The 25,466-nt window shown below is 40.3% G+C and overlaps 1 protein-coding gene across 1 annotated transcript; it reads left to right on the forward strand.

The window, feature by feature from the left end:
• Positions 1-891: 891 nt before the first annotated feature.
• crebrf (creb3 regulatory factor) lies at positions 892-25,458 on the forward strand. Its single transcript, XM_063894287.1, has 10 exons — positions 892-1,033; positions 8,958-9,100; positions 9,300-9,425; positions 11,270-11,445; positions 13,394-14,514; positions 14,661-14,858; positions 15,083-15,272; positions 15,377-15,450; positions 15,587-15,706; positions 15,826-25,458. Exons 2-10 carry the CDS (start codon positions 9,092-9,094, stop codon positions 15,942-15,944), a joined length of 2,133 nt encoding a protein of 710 aa, XP_063750357.1. The 5' UTR covers positions 892-1,033; positions 8,958-9,091; the 3' UTR covers positions 15,945-25,458.
• The last annotated feature ends 8 nt before the right edge of the window (positions 25,459-25,466 follow it).

The following is a 25,466-nucleotide window of genomic DNA, read 5'->3' on the forward strand; positions in this document are numbered from 1 at the left end:
TATGCAATTATACATCTGAACAGTGGAAAACACTTACAAAGCCAAAGTGAAGTACAAAAAATGTAATAAAGGAAAAATAAATAAGTTGCTAAACACAGCATTTAGAGAAAACACTTAAATGGTGGATGAAAAGGTAATTGGGTATCAAAAGCAGGTGTAAACGATTCTTGGGGATCTGAGCCAAATGTTGTCATATATGCAGACGTTTCAGGATCCTTTAAAAAAGGAGAAAAGTAACTTGCCTTCTTAGCACTCTACTTCCTCACCTGGTTGGTCTAAAAGAACCCCACCTGACATGTGGTGATGTATTAACCTACCACTCTGAATGAGCTTTCTCCTTAGCTTGAAGGATGTCCGCTTACGCTGCAAGGAAGACTTTTAGAGGGAGACAATCACCTAAAATAAACAGGCTTGGGCAGAATGGGATGTCTGGGTTAAGGATCAGTTTGATAATCTCATGCAGAACCACAACAAACGCAGGAGTGTATATATAAAGATAAATTACAGTGAAAGCGAGTCTTATCTGCAATCTTAACACGTATCTATCACTATAGCTATCACATTGTGCAATCAATTTAAAACAATTCACTTCATAATTGCCACTTTAAAAATACAACAGTTATTGCAAAGGGTGAGGATGTTTGGTAGTAACACAGCTGATAAGCAACTCTAGTCTTTCTGAAAAATGTTTTGTGGTATTTGATCAAAGTTATCTAAAGTAGAGGTAGGGGCCTGCACACTTTATATTGCTTTCATTACAGCATTGTTACAGTATATTGAAACTGTTGAAATGTTGCACGAATTTTTGCAGCCCTGCCCCCTGAGCTCTGTTCCTATTGGCCAGGACCGCACCACGTGGTCGGGTAGTCACGCGTTTTCCAGGAACCCGTCAGGAAGAAGAAAAACAAAACAAACCCGAGAGAGAACTGTAGCAGCGTGTGGACTCCATTGAAAAGACGGCCTTTTTATCTTCAACAGAGCAACACACACAAGATCCGACACCTAGCCAGATGTATGCGTGGACGTCCTAAAAGTGAGTAAGACTGTTATTCAGTCGTTTTAGAGGAAGTTTACCGAGCATATATGTGTTTTCTCTGCGGCGCAGGATTAGCTGTGAAGCTAACGGCAGGTTGTTGTTGTGTGTGCAGCTGGATGAGGAAGGGGGCGGACGGAGGCCATACTGAGTGTGAGGTGCGGGGAGAAATGCAAGCAAGATTTATCAGTTCCGCATTAAATAGAAAAACAGTTAAGGGCAAGATATATGATTAACATGTATTTTGCGAATAGAGATTTGTGCAGGAAGTGTCTTTGTGCAGAATGCAGCTGACGCACGCTTCATTTCTGTCACTATCCAAATGAGTCTTAGCGCGTAGAAAAAAAATAACGTCCCGCAGGTTTTGTTGCAATTGTTTTTGGTCAGTTTGTTCTATCACGTTGTAACATGTAATATGGTTTGAACCTATACTCCTTTAGGATGATTTTCTCGACTTTTAAGCTACCCAAAGAATGCCACGCCTCTTCCAAATATTTCCTCTAAATTTCGCAGGGTTTTTTTTTTTTTTTTACCAATGAGATTGTAGTCGGTCAAAACATAATTTAACTGTGTTTAGGGTAAAAAACTTCGTGAAATGCCAAGCAGAGAAGCTTTTTAAGGACAGCATGAGTTCTCAGTAAGGTACACGCCCCCCCCCCCCCCTTCCCCTCCTTTTGCACATGACATCCATTGGTGGTGAAAAAGAGGCTCGACACAGCCAGAAATTTCCATGAGATGTCTTACGTTTCCACCAATGAAACAACTCAAGTACAAATATCTATGATATGTTTAATTGTTTGGTTTTTCACCCAAAGAACATTTTATAGTTTTATCTACAGACCTCGGCAGAAACTCGTTAGATTTTTTTAATGTCAAGTTAGATATATATACAAAAAAATGTCACGGATTGACGTACGACATTGTGTTATGTTCATCTTCTTTGATAGGTTGTAGAAATATCTCTTTTAATAAAGCTATCTAGGCCACGGGCATGTAGGGCCTCCAACTTGTTTATCTTCTGCCTCAACCTAGATTGAAACGGGTTGATCTGAATGAAGCAGCTCTGGTGATTGACAGTCGTGGCGGCCATTCTGGCATGCTTGGAGGCGGGACGTCATCTCCGTTCGACCAATAGGAATGAAGGATTACGTGGGTGTGGGCGCACTGGGTTAGATTGAGATTTGTTTTGCTTTCCTAAGGATCTGTGATGAGTGCAGAGCCTGTGGATAATCTGGTAACATTTATGTTTTTTTTGGCGTTTATAATTGGTCATTTGTTATATAAAACTGCCTGATACATGGGGATTGTTAGCATGTTGAGATGTAGTGTAGTGAATCCATCACATAGAGATGCTAGGATGTCATTTTGTGATGATCTTTGATGTTTTTCATTGATAGTTTCCTACTGGCATTGTGGTTGTATATAAAAGGATTTGTAAAACTGAAAGCAGGATTCCTTTTATATACAGTTACTGTGTTTGTACTAAAGCTGGTCATCCATAATTATCATCTTTGTATCAGTGTGGTAAACATATTTGTATACCATCAACATTGGCTGGTACACTGCATATGTCAAATCATTACATGCATCAAATTCAAGGTCTTTTTTTAATTTGAGTTTTTTACCCACATGCTTATTATTTTTTTTATTATTTCTCGATTCAGCCATGTTTTTGTGTGGTTACAGCAAATGACCCACACAGGAGACCACAGAAGCAGCCATTTTGTTTATTATTGAAATAATATAACAAAAAAATAATTTTGCTTGTTTAAGAAAAGTAAATGTCAAAATAATTTCCAAGACACAAGAATCCGCTGATATATTCACAGTAAACTTGAAATCAAGACCCACTTCTTCATAACTAGTGAAATATTTCTTATACTGTTACTTCCTTAACTCTGTATCATCTGTATTCCTAATTGAATGATATTTATCGACCTCGTTCACAGTAGACATTTAGTAGTAGCCACCCACTGTAGGACCCACTGGCTTACAGTAATCCGTCTGGAGGTGTGTAGTATTTGTTTTGCAGAGCTGCAGAGGACTATAATTAGACATCTAATCAAAGAATACCTATCACGTGTGACATATACTTGATGATATCTTCTCATTGCTGATTGTTTTTTCAATGCTGAAGTATTTAACAGAATTTAGTATTATTGAGGTAATCAAAAACATTTATAAGTAGAACAACACAATTAATTTACCCTTCAAAGTTTGTTGAGCAAGTATTTTTAAATGCAGAACCAAATGCAGCCCTAAATAGCTTCACAGCAGCAATGACTTAGCTGTCTTAAAGAGCTGCAGTACTCTGGTGCAAGGGCCGCTCAGTGAACTGAAGAAAGAATTTGCACTCATAGTGCATCTTGGTGAATGAGTTGGCTGTTCTCACTAGCCTTGACCTCCAACCATAAATCTATCCCTTTATATCTATTCAATTGATCTGCCAAGAAGAGCTTGGAGATACAACCGAAATCACTTTCATAATATAAAACTAAATACTTATAATAGTATTTATGAATTTTTCTGAAAGTAAAAACTTGAGTAAAACATTTACATTTAGAACTATAAATAACTTGTGGATTTAAAGTTGATATTCAATTGATACATAGGGAATAAAATTTAACTCGCTCTACTTTTCTCGCTTGCTTGTACTTGTCATATAATGGCCCGCAAATTGTCTTTAAAATAATCCCAAACCTTGAAGCACAATTGGCTGTTAGTGAACCTCCATTGTTGCAAATCTGTACACACATTTAGGACTTGTGATAATGACTTTTCATGATGTTTTCAGAGCTTCTCTTACAATAAGCAATCTGTCTCCTGTTTTTTATTTCGCAAGGTACACTATATAGACAAAAGTATTGAGACACCTACACATTACACCTACAGGAACTTTTATGATTTCCCATTCCAAATTCTAAGGCATTGATATGAAGTCGGTCGCCTCTTTGCAGCTTTCATTGTTCTGGAAAGGTTTTCTATAAGATTTTGGAGTGTGTCTGTGGGACTTTTTGCCCATTCATCCAGAAGAGCATTTGTGAGGTCAGACACTGATGTTGGAAGAGGTGGCCTGGCTTGCAAAATCCGTTCTAGTTCATCCCAAATGTGTTTGAGGTCAGGGCTCTCAATTGCGGGCCAGTCAAGTTCTTCCACACCAAACTCATCCAGCCGTGCCTTTAGGGACCTTGCTGTGTGCACAGGGCACAGTCATGCTGGAACGGAAAAAGGCCTTCCCCATACTGTTTCAACAAAGTTGGAAGCATAGAATTGTCTAGAATGACTTGGTAAGATGAAGCCCCTTCACTGGAACAAAGGGGCCTAGGCCAACCGCAGAAAACCATCCCATAGCATTATCCCTGCTCCACCAAACTTTACAGTTGGCACAATTCAGACAGGCAGGTAACGTTCTCCTGGCATTCTCTAAACCCAGATTCGTCCATCAGACTGCCAGGTAGAGAAGCGTGATTGGTCGCTCCACAGAACACGTTTCCACTGCTCCAGAGTCGAGTGGCGGAGTGCTTTACACCACTCAATTCCACGCTTGGCATTGTTCAGAGCTTTGGCCACTTTTATGCACTATGCGCCTCAGCCCTCGGCGACCCCTCTCTGTAACTTTACGTGGTCTGACACCTCCAGGATGAGTTGCTATGGTTCCTAAACATTTCCACTTTGCAATAATACCACTTACAGTTGATCGTGGAATATCGAGGAGAAAAGAAATTTCACGAACTGACTTGTTGCAACGGTGGCATCCTATTGCAGTATCCCGTTCGAATTCAGTGAGCTCTTTAGAACAACCCATTCTTTCACACATGTTTGTAAAGGCAGACTGCATGGCTAAGTGCTTGATTGTATACACCTGTTGCAATGGGACTGAAGGAAACACCTGAATTCAATGGTGAAGAGGAGTGTCTCAATAATTTTGTCTATATAGTATATCTGGGACCGACTGGTATCAGTAGGAAACTCGTTCCAGATAAGACTCGGCTGATTGGCCTACTTGGAACGAGTCCAATGTTTTGAGGCGGAGAATGTGAGCTGTATGCATGATAGTGGAGCTTTCAGCACACTACACTCCTCTTTTTGTTAAGACCTGAAGCAACATGCAAGAAAGGAACATTCAGCGGCGGATGTTGAGAATATGAATATTTGTTGTTATTTTTTTACCAGACCAACACTATTGATTAAAATCTCAACCTCAAGCTAATAATTACTTTCATTCAAGAGCAATCTATTAATCTATTGATTTGGTTATTTCTTAAAATGCTCGCTTAGCAAACTGCCGGAAACCCACATTTATCAAAGTATGAAGCTTCACATCTCACAGTTTTTAGCTGTAACCACACGCAAAGCTTTTTGCTCCAACTAACAAACTGTAAACCATTTAATTGTCAACATTGCATTACAGGTGTCTCTATGTCACTTGATTAATTCATTAATCCACTAAAACAAGCATGGTGATTTTATTTTTTATAGTGTCAGATAATACTGCGACCTGAGCTGATGCTGCAAAAAAAAAACAGAGCCGTTGTCCGTGTCTCTTTTGAGCTAATTGAATCAGCCGCAGGTGTGAACCTGATATTGACTCAGCAAAACGTACATTTGGAGGAAACATGATCCTGGAAAAAAATCTGTCCTTTTGAGCAACTTTGGCCTTCTTCAGTTCATCTATCCTGAAAAATAGGCCTGGAGGAATTCTGAAATGTTGAACTCTGACTAAGGCTGCAGTTAATAATTGTATTAATTATGTATTCATCTGCTGATTATTTTTCTAGATTATTTTTTTGTTCTAATGCAGGAATCCTCAACATTTGAGAGGTTTTAAACAGCATTTACAGCCATTTTCCCATGAAAGTTTATTTTAATTAGACTATGCGATTAGCCGACTAACCATTAAAGCTTTACTTTGACATATTCCCACATGTTTAACCTTGACTCTAACTCAAGTAAAGTCCCTTAAGTAAAATAACTAAAAGAAAAGATGTATTGCCAGAACTTTTCATCACTACGGTAAATCTGACCAAAGCCTGAGAGAGAGAGACACTCAGCTCCGATCTTTCAGAGGGCTGTCGGGCTCAGTCATAAATATAATGCTCCACATTGCAGCCTGTGTTAGCCATTTAGCAGTGAGGTGGATTATATCAAATCATGCTGCTGCAAAGCATTCAGTGCAGCTTTGCCTGGAGAGGTGAGGAGCGTTGCGACTTGTTTTCTGTGTGTTTATACGATCACCGTTTGTACACTTGGGCTTTCTGTTGCCTCTGTGATAGGAAAGAGTCTGGATCAATGCTGGCGTTCACTGTTGTGTTCGTGCCACATGTTTCCTCATTCTGCTTCTGCTACTACTTCGCCAGACACAGCTGCCCTGGTAGGAAGTGAAAAAGCAAGATAATGACAATTTCTGTTTCAGAGGTTGAGATTTAAAATATATTCTGGTCATGAAGAGAGTTTGTTTTGACATGTATCATTTTGTGCATGCATAGAAATGTGTGCTTGCACATGCTTTGATGTTTGATAAGGTGTTGCTTTTACAAACACGCCTGTACTCTTCCTGTACCGATGTGTTTTCGGGCACTTACCGCCTCTATGCAAAATGTGTTCACACACATGGGGGGACAGATCTCAGGGGTGAGAAGTTCATCTGAGTCAATCAGCACCCAATGAGAGGAAGTGATGGCGTCCCATCGGCCTCGGAGGAGTGGGATTGGTGTACGGTTGTGTGTCAGCTGTTCACTGCAGGGGTCATGTCTCCATGCAGATTCTGATGTATTTGCTATGCAAAGCAGCAAAAAGGCCCCAAAAAAAGATCAGTCCAAGCGCTGCCGCCAGTAGGAGGTGCAGGAAAGTGAGAGGATGAAAATCAAGCAGAGAGAGAGAGGGGTCGAAGTGATTGTCCAAAATCTAAGTTAAGGTAAAGAATAATGCAAACAAAACAAATCCGAGGCTCTCTGAAGGAATGTTGAGAGGCAGTTTTGGTTCAGAAATGTCGGTGCTTTCCGAACATGTAATGGGGTTGGGACTGGCGTTCACACCACATTTCTCAGTGGCTTATTCTCTCAACAACTTCCGGCAGCTGCTGGGTAGACAGAGAGCTCCTGTTACCTTTGCTTGCAACCTTTGTTTGTTGATTGGACGAAAACAGATCATCAAATATTAACAGATTCATTGATGCCTTTGACACTCTAACTTTATTTCCGACCTGAAAATATTAGTTGTGGTATTTTCATAATTGTGAATATGTGTTGCCTGATGCTGTTCTATATCATTGCAAACTGAATTTATTTAGGTTATGGAAGGTTGGTTGGAAATAACACAATATTTGAAGACATCATTTGGCGGTCTGGAGATAATTTCCACGGTTTTCTGACATTTTGTAGACAAATGCTTAATGGATGAATCAATACAAAAGTGAATTTAGCAATAACCCTATGATCTACCTAAGTTGAATGTGAGCCAGCCCCTTAGTCAAACCAAAAGATAGCAAGCCCCAGATCATTAGTAATATATTTGTGTCTGTGAACAGGGACAGGAAAGATGAGATAACGATAGACCAGCTCAGCCTGGTGCTGTGTTGACTTTAGGTCCAGCTCTGGAGATGGAGGCAGAGAGCCCAGCCTCCTATCCAGCCGTTATCAGTAAACAGAGCGGGCCGGAGGCAACAGTTTTGCCTTTTTAGCAGCACTGGGACAGTGTTTACCCATGATGTCTTCCTCTGAAGATAAAGAACCTGTTCACGTGACAAACGGAGGCCTGGCTGTTTCCATTGTTTTGTAGACTTTAATGTGAAGGAGAGGGTATTTTTTCAAAAACATCAAGGGGATTCTACGTAGTTTCAGTTTCCCTCACTTTACTAATGCAGTCCATAGTCGACCTAGAAACCTAAACTTCAAACCGAGAAGGGGGCGGTGATGAATTAGCTTTGTTGAACTGTGAGATAGAAACTCTTGATTTTCAGGTCACTTTTATCTGTTGAGGCATTGCCTGTTTATGCACTTGTGTATGCAGCTGCGTAGTGAGATAGCATAACCAGCACAGAGGGAGAAGTCCTGCATAGCTGGCAGTGAATGGAAGGACAATGTTAATAAATAATGGCATATAAGTCTTTATTGAACACCGTTTATAATGTCAGCCTGCAAGCTCCCTACAGCTTATTTTTGCAACCACATCAACACCTTTTTCTGTCCCAGCTTTATTTTGGGACGTGAAGTAAATTCCCACCTCTGTCGATTCTTTTAAATGGGTTATTAGATCAGCCACATTAAAAATGTATGGAAGAAGGTCTATATGTGTACTACAATTGTTGTAAACCACAAAGGAAACAACTGGCTGTCTGAGTTTGTTGCTTTTATTTACATTTACTTTACTGGTTCAAGTAGTTCTCACTGTATACTTCAGAAAGGCAAAATTATTATCCATAAAATGACTTTAATAGTAGAAAAGTGTAGGCTATATAAACAAAGAAGAGTTGAATCTCGCTCAATTGTCTCTTGCAGGTCCCTTAAAGTCAAGATGATGTAGAAAAACAGGGATTGGTCTCTGTGCCTCACTTTAGTGGTACATAATATATTGGTTGTGTATTTTGGTTTAAAATGACTCAAAAATGTTCTGTGCGTCTCAATTTCTGAGCCTTAACAAAGGCCATAAAGCGGCCTGTTATTAGCCTGGAGGGATCTATTGAAAGTCTGTATGCCTAATCACTTTTAGTGGGAAATAAAAACACTCTGCAGCTGTGTTTGTGATGTACCTGCATGTTACTGTTGACCTATTTATTGGTGGATTCTTATACCCATGCTTTGTCTACTCTCTCTGTTTTAACCACAGAACTCAAGCATACTCAGAACCACTGCAGATCACAACAAAACCAAACAGACCAGGCTGAGCCCAAATACTGACATCCTCCTTTTTCTCCCCTTTCTCGCAGCCTTTCCGGCTGCATTCACGACATCTTGTCCTTTAACAGTAATTTACTGTGCTAATCCAACAACCTCAGACTTCTGGGACTGGAGAGAAGGCCCCAGAGATCCCTCCAGCTAAAGCTCTTAGCTTTTCCTGGCAATGCCTCAGGTAAGAGAGACCAAGCCGCTAAGTTAGAAACTGTACTGTCACTAGCAAACACGTAGAGGGTTTCCTCGTGAACAGTGTGAAAACATAAAAAGATCATGAAAAGAAGAACCAAGTTTCTGAGAAATTGGTTTGGGTGATGATTTATTTTATGATTTACTTTTACTTCAGTGTTTATTCATTTATTTATGTTGTGTTGCAGCCCAGCATCATTGGGATGGAGCCTCCCTTTGCTGACGCCTTTCAAAACTACTCTTTTGCTGACCAGGCCCTCACCAGCACCGACCTGCTCGCCACCAGCTCTGACCCAGATTTCATGTATGAACCGGTGAGTGGTTACACACACACACACACACACTCGCACTCACACACACACACACACACACACACACACACACACACACACACACACACACACACACACACACACACACACACACACACACACACACACACACACACACAGTCAACACAGACCACTTTCAAACTAATATTACAGCATAGGCACAAAGTAAGAAATATAGAGGAGATACCAGACACCCTATCAGCACTTCTAACTGGAATCTCTGTAGTTTGGAGTATAGATAGCATTTAGAATAAAAACAGGTGTGCACACCGAGATAAGGAAATATTCTGGTTTATTAAGCAATTAGTCAAACATTTGAAATACTGCAGGGAGGAGTAGTGAAAGCAGAAACTGCCACAATTGGATGAAGAGCTGCAGACTCTCAATGTGGTTTGCCAGATTTAGCACACCTCCTACACCTCATTAACATCTTCTTATACCTTGCTATGCAGTGCAGTGGAAAAACACTCGCACCGTCGTCAGCGCGGCTCGAGTGGTCACAGTAACTCACAGCTCGGAACGAGTAACCCCACCCGTATCAAAAAAACACGATCAACTTACATGTTGCACAAAACAAGCTCGACACAAACACCAGAGAGAAGAGCAAGGAATGCAGTGATATATTTGTTCATTATAAAGAAGGACTACAAGAACAAATGATGCATTTTCCAATATTTAAATACATACAAAAATGTCAAAATGGTTGCCTGGTAATCACAGGAAAAAGACCTGCATATAAACTATTTTAAGAGTAGAAGTAAATGAAGGGTTCATTTATATGTCTTTTTAAAATGTTAGTGAAGTGCTGGACATTTTTACGGAACAAAAACAGTTGTTGTTCTTTAATGTTAATATTTTCAATCATTTGTTTGATTTTAAAATACTGTCCCTCGCAGTCATAGTAATGTTAGTGGGGAAAATGGTGTGAATTTAAATAAAATCTGTAAACAAATGCTTGAATGAGGACATGTGGTATTTAAAACCGAGAGGTCCATGCCTAATTGTTTATCAGCCGTGTGACATTTGCCGGGCTCACAGGTGGCTGATGTGTGACGGCTCACCTGTCAACCCTAACCCTGTCAGCCACAGGTGTCTGCCTTAATTTACCATCGGCTGTAGTCCAAACAAAAGGGATTCACCACTGCGCTCTCTCCATTTTTTGCACCATAGTAAGACGTTACTGTGATGACACATTTTAAAACGTTCAGTTAACTTCAACCCTCCTGTTAGATTAGATATATTAAGATAGCAAACGCTTACAAAATAGTGTCCTACAGTGCAAAATTAATTTCAAATGTAATAACCATAAAACCAATCTTATAATTTCCAATACTATTCTGTCGATTGTCATATTTCCAACCCTAGATGCCACTCAAGACAAAAAAGTCTTTCAAAATATTTCAATTTATTTATATTTTTAACAAAATCTATGGTTTGAGATAGACACATCTTTTGTTAGCTTCGTACATTGTCAAATTTCCCCCCAATATTTAAAATACTGTTAATTGTTGTATTGAAGTTATTTTTTAGTAATAGTATTTCTTTGATGTTGAAACTTCAATCGTTTTATTTTCTGTCCCAACAGTATACTTGTTAGGTATTGCAAAAACATCTTTTAACTGTATTTCTTTTTAAAATAAAATGGTTAAGTCAAAACAATAGTTTCAGGTAGCAGTTTATGCTTTGGTGAAGTTTAAAAAATAGTTGTGACAACTGTAACAAAAACAGAGGAAAGGAATAGAAAACAGAACAAATATGATCAGGAATAGACTGTCTTCTGAGCGACCACCTCTTTGACTCCCTCCTTGTTTTCCTCTCTTCTGCAGGACAGAGACGTTACCCACCGGCAGAGCCCCTTGAGCGACAGCTCCGGAGGAGGGGGCGATGGAGGAAAGGATGTGGAGGGCTGCGTGGACCAGCTCATGGGTCTGAGCGAGACTGAGACGGTCCACAGCAGCTCAGCGTTTGAACAGTGGGACTCCTACTGGGAAGACCTCACCAGGTAATCGATTATTTATTCATATGCTGTGGTTTGTATCGACTGAGTTAAAAGCAGCAGCAAGTCAAAATGTCTCATGTTTTTTCACATATCACAACATGTTTTGAAGTGGATTGCCAATAATGGTGCATGTACATTTACTGCAGTTAATAGCATTGTTTTGATTAGAAACAGGAGGTTAGATTAAGGGTCCACAAGACTTGTCTGTTTTTAAAGCTGGAGTGAGGAACTTGTACATCAAAATGAATGTCCATTACACACAACCCCTAGCCAAATGAGGTCACCTAATGCTGATTGTTGCCTGGGAAAACTATATTTTGCACAATAGTGGAGTTGTGGTGTTTTGCATCTGTTGAGACTTTCCATCACTGGTGAACATCTCTCTGTATCTCCCTTCTTCCTGAGCAACCTTTCTTTTTTTATTTTTTAGTCCTACCACTGATACCAAGTTTTTTTTTAAATCTAGAACATCACTTTCAGAAATGTTTCTACAGGTACCGCCAGAGGGGGGAGACAAAAGTCCCGCACTCAAGCTTTAATGGGATACATGTTACTGGAAATTCCCCAAAACAGCGATTAATTACTTACTTAACTTTGGTCTGTGTATCTAAAGCCTGAAATCACTATCTATAGAGCTAAATTATTGTTTAACAACTCATGGATAAGAATTTGCTGTTGAAAGGTCACAAAACACACATGTTTTTGGCCTGACTGAATTCATATGCTGATTGTGAACATTTTTCACAATTGTTTAATAGGATTAACTGATGTCAGTGATGACATTTTTACAGACATGGATGTAAACTGCATCTTGACTGGTTGCTGAAGGCATACAACAGCGGGACGGTAATTTTAGTTGATTAAAGTGATTCATTCATTGTTAGAATTGTTGTAGATTTTTTTTTAACTAATAGTCAACTTATTGTTTAAGGGTTAGCTTAAAAGGTTCTGGTATAAAGGAAGTTGCAGAGTCGATCTGTGCCAAAGGACAGGTGCTTAAACGTTTTTAAAGCATTGCAGTTCACCATGTCAGACCAGTAATCACTGAGGCAGTTCAGGGTGGTTTGCGGCAGCTAGAGTTCGAGCTGGATGGCAGGGAGTGGTTTAAGATGGCAGTAAACAAACCAAGCAGCTGGCTGCTGCAGTCTCCTGAGATCTCAGGTGATTCTCCGTCTGTCCTGCAGATTTCCTGATGTTTCACTTTCAAAATAGTTTTGTGCACTCTCTCCTCTGATGCACAGTGTCAGTGGAGATTAGACAACCATTTCTGGAGTCTAGAGGGGAATACTACTTAGGTGGAATAGTGCAACGGGCTGTTGCAGGGTAAGAGGGTTGAAAGTGCTGTTTCCTTTTGGCTACTGAGTGAGTCATTTCTACAAAACCGTCTAGATTAGCTCTACGCTGCTGCTAAGTTGCTCATATGGTTACTGTGTTAATATGTAAGTATTATTCTGTGAACTGTAATTTACCTTTTTCCTCACTGTTGTTTTACCCAGCGATGTCTTTCGATCACTTTGATGTTTCGGCTTTAAACACTTATTGTAAAGGTAAAAATCCTAAACTGAACACAAAGCAAAACGCACAAGTAGAAAAATCCAAAGTCAACAAATACCACTTCGCTCCGGATGGTATAAATTGAGGCACAGGTGATCAGTCAGACTTCAAATGTACTTTGCTCTCCTGCTAAATCCATGCCAATTTTAATTAGTGAAGAAGGTATTTTTAGATCTACGGCTGAAACAAACAATCATTTCCGTTGCTGATAGATCTCAAATACTTTGTCCATTAATGGATCACTGAAAAAAATGTTGTTTTCCAGAGTCCAAGATGTCTATAAAACGTCTTATTTAAACCAAAAAAGGCTACGAGTTTAATTTGAAAGGTTATTTACATATGACAAGACAATAAGAGCTTCCCTTTTGTCTGAACTTTGTTGTTCTGTGCTCGGCAGATACACACGGCTGGCCAGCTGTGAGATCTGGGGCACCAAAGAGGTGGATTTCCTTGGATTGGATGATTTCTCTAGTCCCTACCAGGATGAGGATGTGATTGGTCAAACCCCGACCCTGGCTCAGCTCAACAGCGAGGATTCGCAACCTGTGTGTGAGGCGCTCTACCCTCCTACTGATATGAATTGCCCTCCACTTCCCGGTCATAGTAAGAGACCTCTGATCCCCGGTCAAGGATTTGGCCCCGGCTCTGCAAGGCCCTCACCCAGCTCCACTTCCCGTCCTTCCCGCAGCTTTCTCCCAGACTTTCCTGAAACCTTCCAAAAAGCCACCAGACCTGTCCCCTCCAGCACCGAGACTATGGCCAAGACCCAGACCCTCCTCAGCCTCACCCAGGATTATGGCCAATCTCAAACTAAGCCCCAGGGCAGAGGAACCAAGATGGCAGCCCCGATCGACTTTGTGCGGAAGGCTAAAGTCCGTGTGAGTGCTGGGCTTAAAACTCAGCCCGACATACCCTCCCAGACCAACTTGGAGAGGTCAGATCGCCTTCCTCCTCTCCCCCACCCCGGAGACAGGAATGCTGGCACTTCAGCGAGCGCCACCTTGGTGGTAATTCCTGCTACTGCAGACAGTGGCTCTGGCAGCCAAATGAACTATGAGAGAGCTGCAGAGGGGGGAGGGAAGAAGGAGCTTCCTCTAGATTGGTCTGCCAGCGTACCTTCCCTGGTCGAAGCGAGTCTGGCCCTGGAGAGCAGCACCGCCGAGCGCGCCAGCAGCAGCGAAGGTGTGGCAGGAGCTAGTGGCGGTGCCCTGGATAAAGAGGCCTCTGAGAAGAGCAAGGAAGAAGAGCACAACTACTCTCTGTTCCTCACCCGCTGCAGACTGGCCAGCAGAAGCCAGTCCCTGCCCGAAGAGGAGGAGGAGGAAGAGGAGGAGGAAGAGGAGGAAGAGGCGGAGGAGGAGGAAGGCGATGGCCTTGAGATGGATGACGAAGACCACGATGAAGGTTTTGGCAGCGAGCACGGGCTTTCTGAGATGGAGGAGGACGACGACGAGGAGGAAGATGAAGACTACGAAGCGGACAAGGACGAAGACATGAGCGATGCCTTCTCCGAGCCAGGTAGCCACCTTCATGCTTCTGGTGTTACCAACTCTGGCTTGTCATTGTTTGTCATTTATCTTTTAAATAGGACCTATCTGTCTTTATCCTCCATTAATTTTCTTTCTCTGTCTTATTTTCCGGCTCCGATGTCTTGTTTTCTCCAGGCTGTGACATGGAGCTGATGGACGACATTAAAGGCCTGACAACGGGAGTCACCACCCGGAAGAGAGGCAAGCGTCGCTACTTCTGGGAGTACAGCGAGCAGCTCACCCCCTCCAAACAGGAACGCATGCTCAAGCCATCTGAGTGGGACAGACACACGCTGCCTAGCAACCTGTACCAGAAGAATGGGCCTCTCCATGGTAAACACACGCAGACACACACATACACATACCGACATATATACTGTATACTAACCACGGTCGGACATAAGCCCAACAGTTTATATTTCCACAACAGCAGCTGTGAACAGCATGCTGCAGTGATATGAAAGCCAAACTGATCTCACTGGAAATATATTATCTTAGATAAACGACACATGATGTGGGTCATCTATAATTCCTTCTTTTCATTTGATGTCATAAAGGAAAGTACATGCTGAAGAAGTCTCGCCGCACAGACGTGGAAGACCTGACTCCCAATCCACGCAAGCTGCTGCAGATCGGCACCGAGCTCCGCAAACTGAACAAGGTGATCAGCGACTTGACCCCCGTAAGCGAGTTGCCACTGACCGCACGCCCACGGTCTCGCAAGGAGAAGAACAAGCTGGCATCCAGGTAGGTTGTGCATTCATGTACAGACACATCGTGCTGACCCACGGATCATGAATTATTAAAAGGTGGACATGATGCTGACTTGGCACATCTGTTGTGTGCTGTAGAGCTTGTCGTCTGAAGAAGAAGGCTCAGTATGAAGCAAACAAAGTGAAGCTCTGGGGACTCGGCACAGAATACGGTAAACAGCTTTCACAGTTTTTACACCAATTTCCTCAACATCTGCATCCATTCTTTCATGCTCTTATATTCTGTATATCTTCCTGCGTGCAATCTTTGTGTAAATGCTGTGTGCTCGACCACTGGTGCTCCTGTAGATCGGCTCCTGTTTGTGATCAATGCCATCAAGGAGGAGATAGTTGCCCGAGTGGAGGACTCTACTCCGCGTCCGACCAACATGGCCGACACTCTGGAGCATCTCATCAAAGAGACACTCGGTGAGATTAAAATTCATTATTTAACTTCATTTAAATGAATGCTTTTTACAAGAATACACACGTGCCCTGTCTGAAAAAGAAACATATCTGAACGTATCTTCATGTGTTTCTGTACGCAGTGGCATCACCTGTTGCTGGGCAGACTTCAGACTTCGTCAACAAGATCTTGGAGACCACAGGACGCGGCGATCCCACCGGAGGGCTGTTCGGTCTGCGAGTCCCAACCTCCAAAATCTAAATGCACTGCAGTCCACTGAGAGACGCGTGCTAAATATTACCACCGTGCTGTCCCATTGTAACTATGCTCCCCTCTGCATGCCCCTCCAGCCCAAAGTACATACACATTGTTAGTCACACAAACACACATACCACTCCCTGTGTGTATGTATGTGTGTTTGCTTCAGCCATGCACCTGTATGGCATACACCCTAGCTTACTGTCTCTGCACACTGCGCGAGTCAGTGCGTCACTGTCTCCCAACCCATTGTGAGTGTCTGTTGGGATAAGCGCCTCTAAAAGCAAGTGATGGTCAGATGTATATCTAATAGCACGTCCTGAATCCACTGGTGATTATTAGATGTGATGTGCATAGTGTTTTGTAGGGTCCGTTTCATTGGAGGTCTGCTTTCAGGGCTGACAGGGAGACAGTCACACGAGTGTAACCACTGGAATACTTTTGCAAAATCCGTTTCAGGTTGTAATGACAAGAAGAAGAATGGTTTCACGTCAGACACCATCAAAAGTTGGGAAAAATTCCAGTTATCATTTCCTCTAAGAGGGTCACCTTACATGGCAACAAATATTAACTCCAGGATAAAATAAGGATTAAATTGACCCGATCATTAAAGCACTTCGATAAAAACAGCTTTGGTTGCCGACAAAGCTGCAGAGAGAAAAAGTTGTGTGCTCCGAGGCTTTTTCGGGATGGCAGGAAATATTTTGTATTGAAGGCCTAAATACGTTCATGCCATCCCCTGTTTGCCAATCAGGCCTGCTGTTGTTAAAATGTAGGAGTTAACTTTAAGCAACATAAAGCTCAAAACAAAAAAACCTGAAGCCTAAAGAATTTCAAATTAGAGGCTTTATAGCTTATTTTGACTTCGACAACTTAAACAACAGGAGGTAGTCGATCATATTCAGAGGAAGTTCATGTAGTTTGGTGCTTTTTGGCCTTGTGCTGGTTATAACTGGACTGGGTAAAACGGGCATTTTGCCAGAACGGGAGCAGATGGTGAGGATGATGATGATGATAGTGAGGGTGAGGGTGAAATAGTCCATCTTCTCTAGGGAACTGTACATAATAGCGTCTCCCAGTGAATAACGGAACAGGCTCCCCTTTTTGTACCGTAGAGATGACCAGACTAACAGTTTGGTGTCTTCATACTAGTGTTTGATCAGAGTTCTATTCATTGTGCCTTGTGTATGTGTGTGTTTCTGTAGTCTGAGTGAGTGTGTGTGAGCGGGACTGAACGAGAAGAGATGATTGGTCAGAACTCCCTGAGGTCCAGCCAAGGAGGGGACTACTTTACACTGAGGGAGATTGTTTGTGAATGCGAGGAGGGGTTTTTCAGTCGTCTAAAGGTTTTCTGAATGTACATAAAACAAGAGGAAGCTCTCGTTGCGTCATGCCACAGAGTCTGTGTGTGTATATAAGAGAGCTCTGCAATGGATTACTTTTGGTTTTTGGTACTCTGTCTTTAGGGATGGGGCTGGGGGGAGGGGTTAACACATTTTTTGTTTAGAGTTACAGAAAAATATTTGCACACTATATTTTGATTGTTTTTTGTACCAAAGACACATGCAACGAAATGGCGACCAGCCAGTTAAAGTAAGGTTTTGCACAGCTTACCTGACGCCGTATTGAATGTAAGAAATGTGGGAGGGTCAGGGAACTTCATAGAACTGTGAAATTAGCTTGGGTCCAATTCTGTACAGAAAAGGAACATTTAATCATTTTTTTAATTCTGAAAAAATGTACCCCATCTATGGGCTTCTCCAGTAGATGTGTTGCTTTGCAAGCACTTCATTCCTGAACTGATTCCTCCCTCCACGTGCTAATTGTTTTATATGCGCTGTTTTAGGACATAAACCAAGAGCGCTAGTAGATAAGCTATGTTACATTTTTGTTTGACAAAATGTCACCAAGAATAACCAAAATGTTTTGTTCCTGTTGTCACTTGTTTGATTTCTGTATGTAGACAAGGTTTAGTTCTTCTACAAAATATTAATTTAGCTTTAAAGTACTGTAAATATAAACTTTAATGCTATATCTATCAATGGTGAAATGCCACTTTTCATGACAATTTATTAATTTTCAAGCATGACACATTTCTAAAAAAACCTATCCTTGCATTGAGAAAGTTAGAGAAAAAAAAAACACAAAAACCAAAAAAAAGTTCTTGTTATATTTTTGTACTTTAGCTGTCTGCTAGCTTCCCTGTTTGGAAGTATTTGTTCAGTGGAAAGGAGATGTGGAGGAAAAGAGGATAGGGTTTTTAAGAGCAGCCAGTGGATCTCAAAGTTTGATATTTAAAACAACATTTAACCCACACGTCTCCTTTGCTGGCTGAGGGATATACAGAGGGTTATTCGAATCACAGTGCAGCAAAGACATGGCCCAGTTTGAATGGTATGGAGAAGTACATGCTGTCCTTAGCAGGGACAGGAACTTCTCCAGCAAAGCAAGAAACATTTAGGACAACAACAGGGAAGTGTGAGGAAAGTTTCTGTAAGAAAGCCAAAGCCATTTGAGTCTGATTAATCTTGGTTCAGCACTGTGCAATGTCATTTAGATGTTCGCAAGTTTTCACTCTTTGACCATGACACTGGTTGAATTTTACATTTCCTGGGATGGAGGCCTTTGAGGTTGCAATGCTAATTTGTATCTTCCTGGCCTTAGTCCTTCCTGACCGTTCACAGCAGCAAACAATAACTTTTTTCGATGAAAACCGAGAGATAAAATATCCTGGCCACAAATTGTTCAGCACGTCCAACCTTTAGAAATGCATGACGCCTGAATGCTTGCCTCTCTGTAGCTTCCTCAGAGGAAATGCTGCCATTCTCAGGAATTTTGAAATTCAGTCAGTCATTTAGCGGGCAAATACAAACAAAACATCCACCAGGATAAATTCAGGTTAGTTCGAAGTGAAAGTACTTCACAGAAAAATGGAGATGCCTAGTTTTGGTCTTTCTGTATCATGTGATTGAAAAACAGTGCTAGTGCTACATATATATATTTTTACTGATTTCTGTTCCGTCTAAAAAGGGAGAAATGGTGCTTTTTTTAATGAAACTAGAATGAGGAGTATCTACTCATATATGAATTCTTAGTTTTAGTTGTAGCCTAATGACTTGTGCTCCCCTACCGTCCATAGCTATTTTCTTAGTAGTTATTCATTTTTGTACATAGACTATAAGTTGATATGTATCTTCTAAATGTTAGATATATGTATAGAATACTCTATCTTATATGTTTGAAAACAAAAGCACTTTGTCCAAAAAAGAAAAAAGAAAAAAAAAAAAAGAAAAAGCATTTTTTTCTTCCATTTGCTGCTAAAAGGCCTGGTGTGAATGCTGCAAGTGTACTTGATAACTACTTGCAAGGATAGGTCTATTTCCTGACTTGGCTAGGTCTTTAAACTGGCAGGGAATAGGTGTACGGCCTGACGAGGGTTAGGTCTACATGTTTCTGGAGTCACGCAATGATTCGAATGGTGAATAAACCCGTATCATTGCTTGGCTCTGGAAAGCCCCGGGATAGGTCTATTTCCTGGTCAGGGAACCGCGTGGATAGCGTGTTTGTGGTCTTAAAAAAAGAGGGTTTTGATTCCAGGGCCCCTACTTTGATCCTGATGCTGACTCCCCTTGGCGTCATGATTCATTTGCCTTCAGTAGAGGTTTCCTATGGAAAATCTGATTCTGCTTTGGCTTCCTCTTCAGGGTGATGTACAGTGTAGACACATTTCTCCAGAGAGCTATATTGTTATCATTTGTAAACTGATTTCTACTTGTGACTTAATGAGGAGGAGGGTTTAGCCTAGGGCGGCCAGGAATAGCCCGTTTGAAAATGTTGTCCCGGGCCGCCTTAGGGGAAGTTACTATATCACTGTACTGTATGGCAAGCCAGTTACAAATGGAGACTCAATCCGGACACTTATTGCCTTTTTGAACTTTTACACGCAAACAAATAATATAAAATGGTGAACAAGTCAGTTGCCAAAGGGTGAGCCCAAGGCTTATGACATTGTTCCACCAATATACAGTCAACAACAACAACAACAATAACAACAAACAACAATAACAACAACAAAACCGTTCAGCCTAAATGGCTCAAAACAAACCTTGACTGAAGTATCAGACGTGGTGAAATATCTCTGAAAAATTGCTACAAATGTTGAATTGAAATTTGAACTACTTGTGCTCAGTTGTATCTTTTGGACAATATTTGAAGCAAATTTTTCAGCAACAATTTTGCCCAGGTCTGGCCAGGGGTCAACAGTGGATACATTGTTGCTGGTTGGCTAGTTTTGTAGTCGCTTATGAGGCTGATTTAAGAAAGAGTCCTCACAGGTTTTTACATTTAACATGATAGGTGCAAGCTGTGCAACTTTACATTCGAATAAGGAGACTCTGTGGCATTTTAAAAAGTCAAGAAAACGAGTGAAAATCCACGCCAGTAAAACTATTCCTTTTTCTTTTTTGATTTCTGGTGACATAAAACCTATACAGTCAACTATTAAGCTGATAATGTATCTTTGTGCTATTCTTGTCCAATAAAAGCTTACCATAAAGCTATTCTTCAGCAAATCAGGGTAATATCGTTCTTCTATCTGACGTATGTGATGACATAAAATCAAAAGAAAATATATTTATGTATTCCAATTATTGTCGCCATTCTTTACTCTGTACAAAAATATGTTGTGTGTCTGGGTGTGTGTGATGAATTCTCAATGTCAATCAATATAGTGCAATGCTCTTTACATAAACTGAAAAAAGGCCAACAGTCCCAATATTCACAAAGTTTATCCGCTTTATCCACATTGGAATTGAAACATACACAACCTTTGACATTTTCCTCTCACAAAGGATTTGATTTCACATGGTGCTGATTACTTTTCATTATCCAAGTAATCATCCAATAATTGAAATAGCATCTGTATTTATATCCACTCACAAACACAACAGACTTCCCTTCCGATCTCTTTCATTGATTCTATCCTGTTGGACCAAACAGAGGAACATTTTCCCTTTGAATGACAACAAACTGGTGATTTCTGTTTTATTGAGCTGTATGATTGCTGTTGTTAGGCAAACAATTGTTTCTTTTGTAAAAGTCATTTTCCTGGGTTTGATACCACAGCCTGAAGTCACAGAGGATCTTTACATCATCTGTGAGGTACAACATTTTCCATAGAGCTGCAAAATAAATGTGCTTATTTGGGTGAGATATAGACATATTTTGTTGATTTAAATAGTTAGTGGGATTTCTCAGTAGTGTTATTAAAATGCTGGTATTTAATCAAGAACAATCTCCAGAGGAAGTATTTGGTAATGCTTTGTCGTTGTTATCAGTAATTTAACAATCATTTCAAATAAGATTTTTGTTATAGTATACCATTAGGGAGAGGAAGAGTAATTATAAATTGATACACTAGTTCTAGTCAAACATAGAAAAAATATATATTTCAAGATATATGGATACATACATACATGTGGCATCATTTTGTTTTAAGCTGCAATAATCTAAATATATGTATTACAAATCATTGAACATCATTCAGAAACACAACTCCAAATGAATTATTCACAAGATGTTTACCCGACAACTTTATACATCAAATACATAAAGAAGATGTTTCTAAGAACTTTTTAGAAAACAACTTATTAAAAGATGAGCGTTACCAAATATTCTTGTCTCTCTAAATTGGGTTTATGAAAAATATTTTTCAAATTGACCTCACCTGTTGCTGGTTGTGGTGTCAGATCTCAGAATTTGGCTTCTGTTTTCAGATGTTTTCTGCCTTGTTTGGACCCATTTGGGCTGCTTGTAAAAAGACCTTGTCTTCAGAGGTTGGATGCTTAATGCCCTCCACATTTCCCCTGTGTAAATTAGAAACATACAAAAATGTGACAAAAAAAAAAACTGCGGGAATAATGTTTCTGCATGCCGATTCCCTGCAAAGCACTTATAGAAGATCCTTCATTGCACTCTTAGTCAAATTATTTCATACTCGCTGCTATATAATGAGCACAAAGAGCATTATGTTTTCATTAAGTGTGTCAATGACTCGATAAAAGTATAATATTAACACATACCCTGTTTTTTTTCACCCTTTTTTTCGACAGTCAAAAGACCAAAAGTGTTACTCACCTTGCACTTGGTTTTTGAATATGATGCCTGCTGAACCAGGTGCCTTAATCAAATATACGAGAACACACATTTGCTCCTTCTGTCAGTCTGGAGGGGGTTTCCCCTCAGAAACAAGGGGCTGGGTTTCCCAAAACCTAAACTTGAAGTACAGAAATGAAATTAAAATTTAATTTCAACACAAAATCAAAACATTTTGTATAAAAGAATCAGCCTTTAACAGTGAATAAGCTTTTTATCATGTCTGTATATGATTTCCCGTTAGTATTACTGAAGAAGAGCGTAAATGTGAACTAAATTCATGTTTTGGGAAACCTGGTTCCAGTTTCAACTCTTTCTCTGCCCACTACGCCACGTTGTTGTGTTTTCTGTATTGGCTGCTGCTGCTATCACCGCTGGTGTGTCCGTTTAGAGAAGAGTACATTTCCACTGTGTCAGAAGCAGAGGGAGACTTGGGCCTGCTTTAATTAGTCGATTGCAATGCATTCTTCTTCTGTGGTTTTGACATGGAGCACCGTGTTGCTGCCTCTTGAGATCTTTTTTGAGATAAACTAAACAAAAAAACAGCATAAAATAGACCTTTCCGTTTCTTAACTTTGCTATAATGAAGTGCCAGACCCTCCTTGAAGCCAGTGTTGGCACTGAGTCGCAGGGTGCGAATGAAGCGACAAACTGAGCATAGAGGTAAACTGTGGTGCTAATCTGTCAGTGGCTGGGTGCTAACATGGCTGTGTAAAAAAGCTGTTTTAGCCATATTATTCCTACTGTCGATGACTCTTGTCAGTCTTGTGTTTCTGACTGCTGTATGCTGACATAGCGAGGTATAACTTTGCTGCTGCTGCTGCTTTGCTGATGAATGTAGACTAGTCTTCCTCAGCAGGATCATACAGACAGACGTGTCTGGTGGAGCTTTTCCTGTTGTGCGACTTCCTTAGACTTTTGTTTTGAACACAGGGGGAGACTCTTGTTGTCCGGATCCAGAAGGATCATGAATGTTGTATCTTTATATGGCCGCTGTCCTGCTTTTATGTTTATACCTATTTTTTTATATTCATATTTTGGTTTGATATTTATGCTGTGACTTTGTCAAATGTTGCACGATTGAAATTAGATTTTTCCTAAACTTTATTTTGTTGCCTTTTTTCCCTTATTCCAGTGTTCATACCATTTCTTTGATATTTATTTGTTTCATCCTGTAAATTAACATGTAAGGAGACATTTGTAAGACTCATTAGCTTTTCCACTGAAGCAGGCTTTACCAGGTGTCACAGACTTCACATGAGGTTCACAGGCGTGTCTCAAAATCACAATGAAACGTACTTTTCTATAATTGCCTTTATACATATAACTACATAATGTATTTTTTTTATGTTTTATTACATCAAAAAAATGTATCTTATAAAATGTACACAATATATCAGTTATAGTATCTCATGTACCATAGATACGATTTTGTAAAATGTCCAACTTTCGTAAGATATGCAAGCATCATAAGGATGATCAATATTTAGTGCTTGATTAGACAGTAAGGAGTGCATCAATACATAGGTCACTTTGTAAAATAGATGGCAATATTATAAAGACATATAAATCTGATTATCAGTTTGAATATATAAATAAAGCAACAGATATATTGGGATGGATAGATAAATACCTAAAAAAGGACCATATTTGCAAATCAACTTTAACAAACGTCTTGTACACACAAACAGAAAGAGATGTAATCATTCCCTTAATGATTGTGTTGGAGTTGCATACAAAGTCTGAGATCAATTTGTAACAAATAAGTAACAACACAACTACAGATTTGTCCATTAAAAACATGATTTACAGTGACTCTTAAGGAACATTTGATTGGTATTATTACATAAAAATAGAACAGATAGTGACTATTCTTTCTTTAACATTATGTTCTGTCCTCATGTTAATATAAAAGTAACAAGGTGCAGTTTCATTGTGACTTTGAGTAGTGGTCTGTGAAGCCTATGAAGCGTTCTGTCATTGAAGGTTTGAGGCAGTCAGACGAGCGTTAAAGCCTGGAAAAAGACTCATGGACTCAGCAAAGAGAACCTCTCCTTGACACAACTCTTCTTTGGTCACGACTCTAAGCCGAGGTCTGGTGCTCCACAGGTCAGGAGTTGCCCCTCTCTAACGCTGAGGGGGAAATTTGAACATTCAATCAGTTTCTGGGAAAACTCACCACTGCGCCAGAGATGTTTTGTCTCCTTCTGGGTGCTTAATTTTTTTCAGAAGGGCTTTGGTTCGCAGCTGTCTTGTCAGGGAGCTTCTGAAATAAGATAGGGGCCACTAAAGGCTGGTGGGCAGAGACCCCTCAACCTCCCCTGCAATGAATGCTGGGGGGGTGGAGTCATTTCCTCTTCTGCAGACTGATCTTTTTTGACGCAAACAACCCAACCTTAATAAAAATAAAAAACAAAACCCCTCTTTCCGTATCTACACGCGTCATTATCTAACACTGCAGTGATTTACATCTCCTTCCAGATTTGCCAAAATGCATGGAGCGAGACACATTTAATGAGCAGAAAATGTAAAAGTATATATTTTGTTTCTTTTTTTTTTTTCTATGTTGATAATAAAAACAGACAGAAAGATGATTTTATGGGAAATCCATACAAGCCCAAACATGTAGAGGATGTGGGAAGTATTAGTCATCATGAGCTCTACAGCTACATGCTATTGTTATGATGCTTCTGGTCTTGTATGGTAACTTATATGACTAGATCAACAGCATGGGATCTTTCTGTAGTTAGTCCTGTGTGTGTTCCTCTCCCCAGTCTCGGTAGGAGGGCTGTACTTCATTACTGAGTGCTCTATAATAGATCTCTTGGTGATTATAATTTCATAAAGAAGCAACTTGCAGAAAGTGTATCCTGCTGAAACTAACTTGATCCTTTCTTTAGCAATGACGTCTATATTTGTATTCCACATATATGCCTGTTCAAATACAATATCTTGACAGTTGTTATATTTATGTTGTGTAATAAGTGTTGTGTTGGATTTAACTTTTGTTTTATCTAAGTGTTTCTTTTTGTTTTACATTGTCTTTCTATATTGGAGGCACAGTGGGTGGGCTTTATGCACAGTCTTGGAAATGTTAAAGCTGTTTTATTTGGTTTGTACTGTAACAACTCATTCTGTTTCAGAGCTTCTGACAATATTTGTCGCTGGTTGCTTGACATCCTGCAGCACCTGCCCTGAATATCTGTTGTGTTATTGTGCCTCTCTCTTTTTATTTCTTATTTTTTAAAACATTCTTTCTCTGTTGTATCAGCCAGGAGTTGATACCACAGCTCTGCTTGTAACCACAATAGTCTGATTATGTTCATTGATTTTAATATCAAACAATAAAACCATTAGCAACCCACCATGACT

Source organism: Eleginops maclovinus, chromosome 11, assembly GCF_036324505.1.
Source record: "Eleginops maclovinus isolate JMC-PN-2008 ecotype Puerto Natales chromosome 11, JC_Emac_rtc_rv5, whole genome shotgun sequence".
Lineage (NCBI taxonomy): Eukaryota > Metazoa > Chordata > Actinopteri > Perciformes > Eleginopidae > Eleginops > Eleginops maclovinus.

What these genes read in the sequence shown, in the direction of transcription:
- crebrf (XM_063894287.1), top strand. An exon ending in TACTGGGAAGACCTCACCAG is followed by an intron (nt 11,446 to 13,393) that starts GTAATCGATTAT and finishes TGTGCTCGGCAG; the next exon opens with ATACACACGGCTGGCCAGCT. An exon ending in GGGACTCGGCACAGAATACG is followed by an intron (nt 15,451 to 15,586) that starts GTAAACAGCTTT and finishes GTGCTCCTGTAG; the next exon opens with ATCGGCTCCTGTTTGTGATC.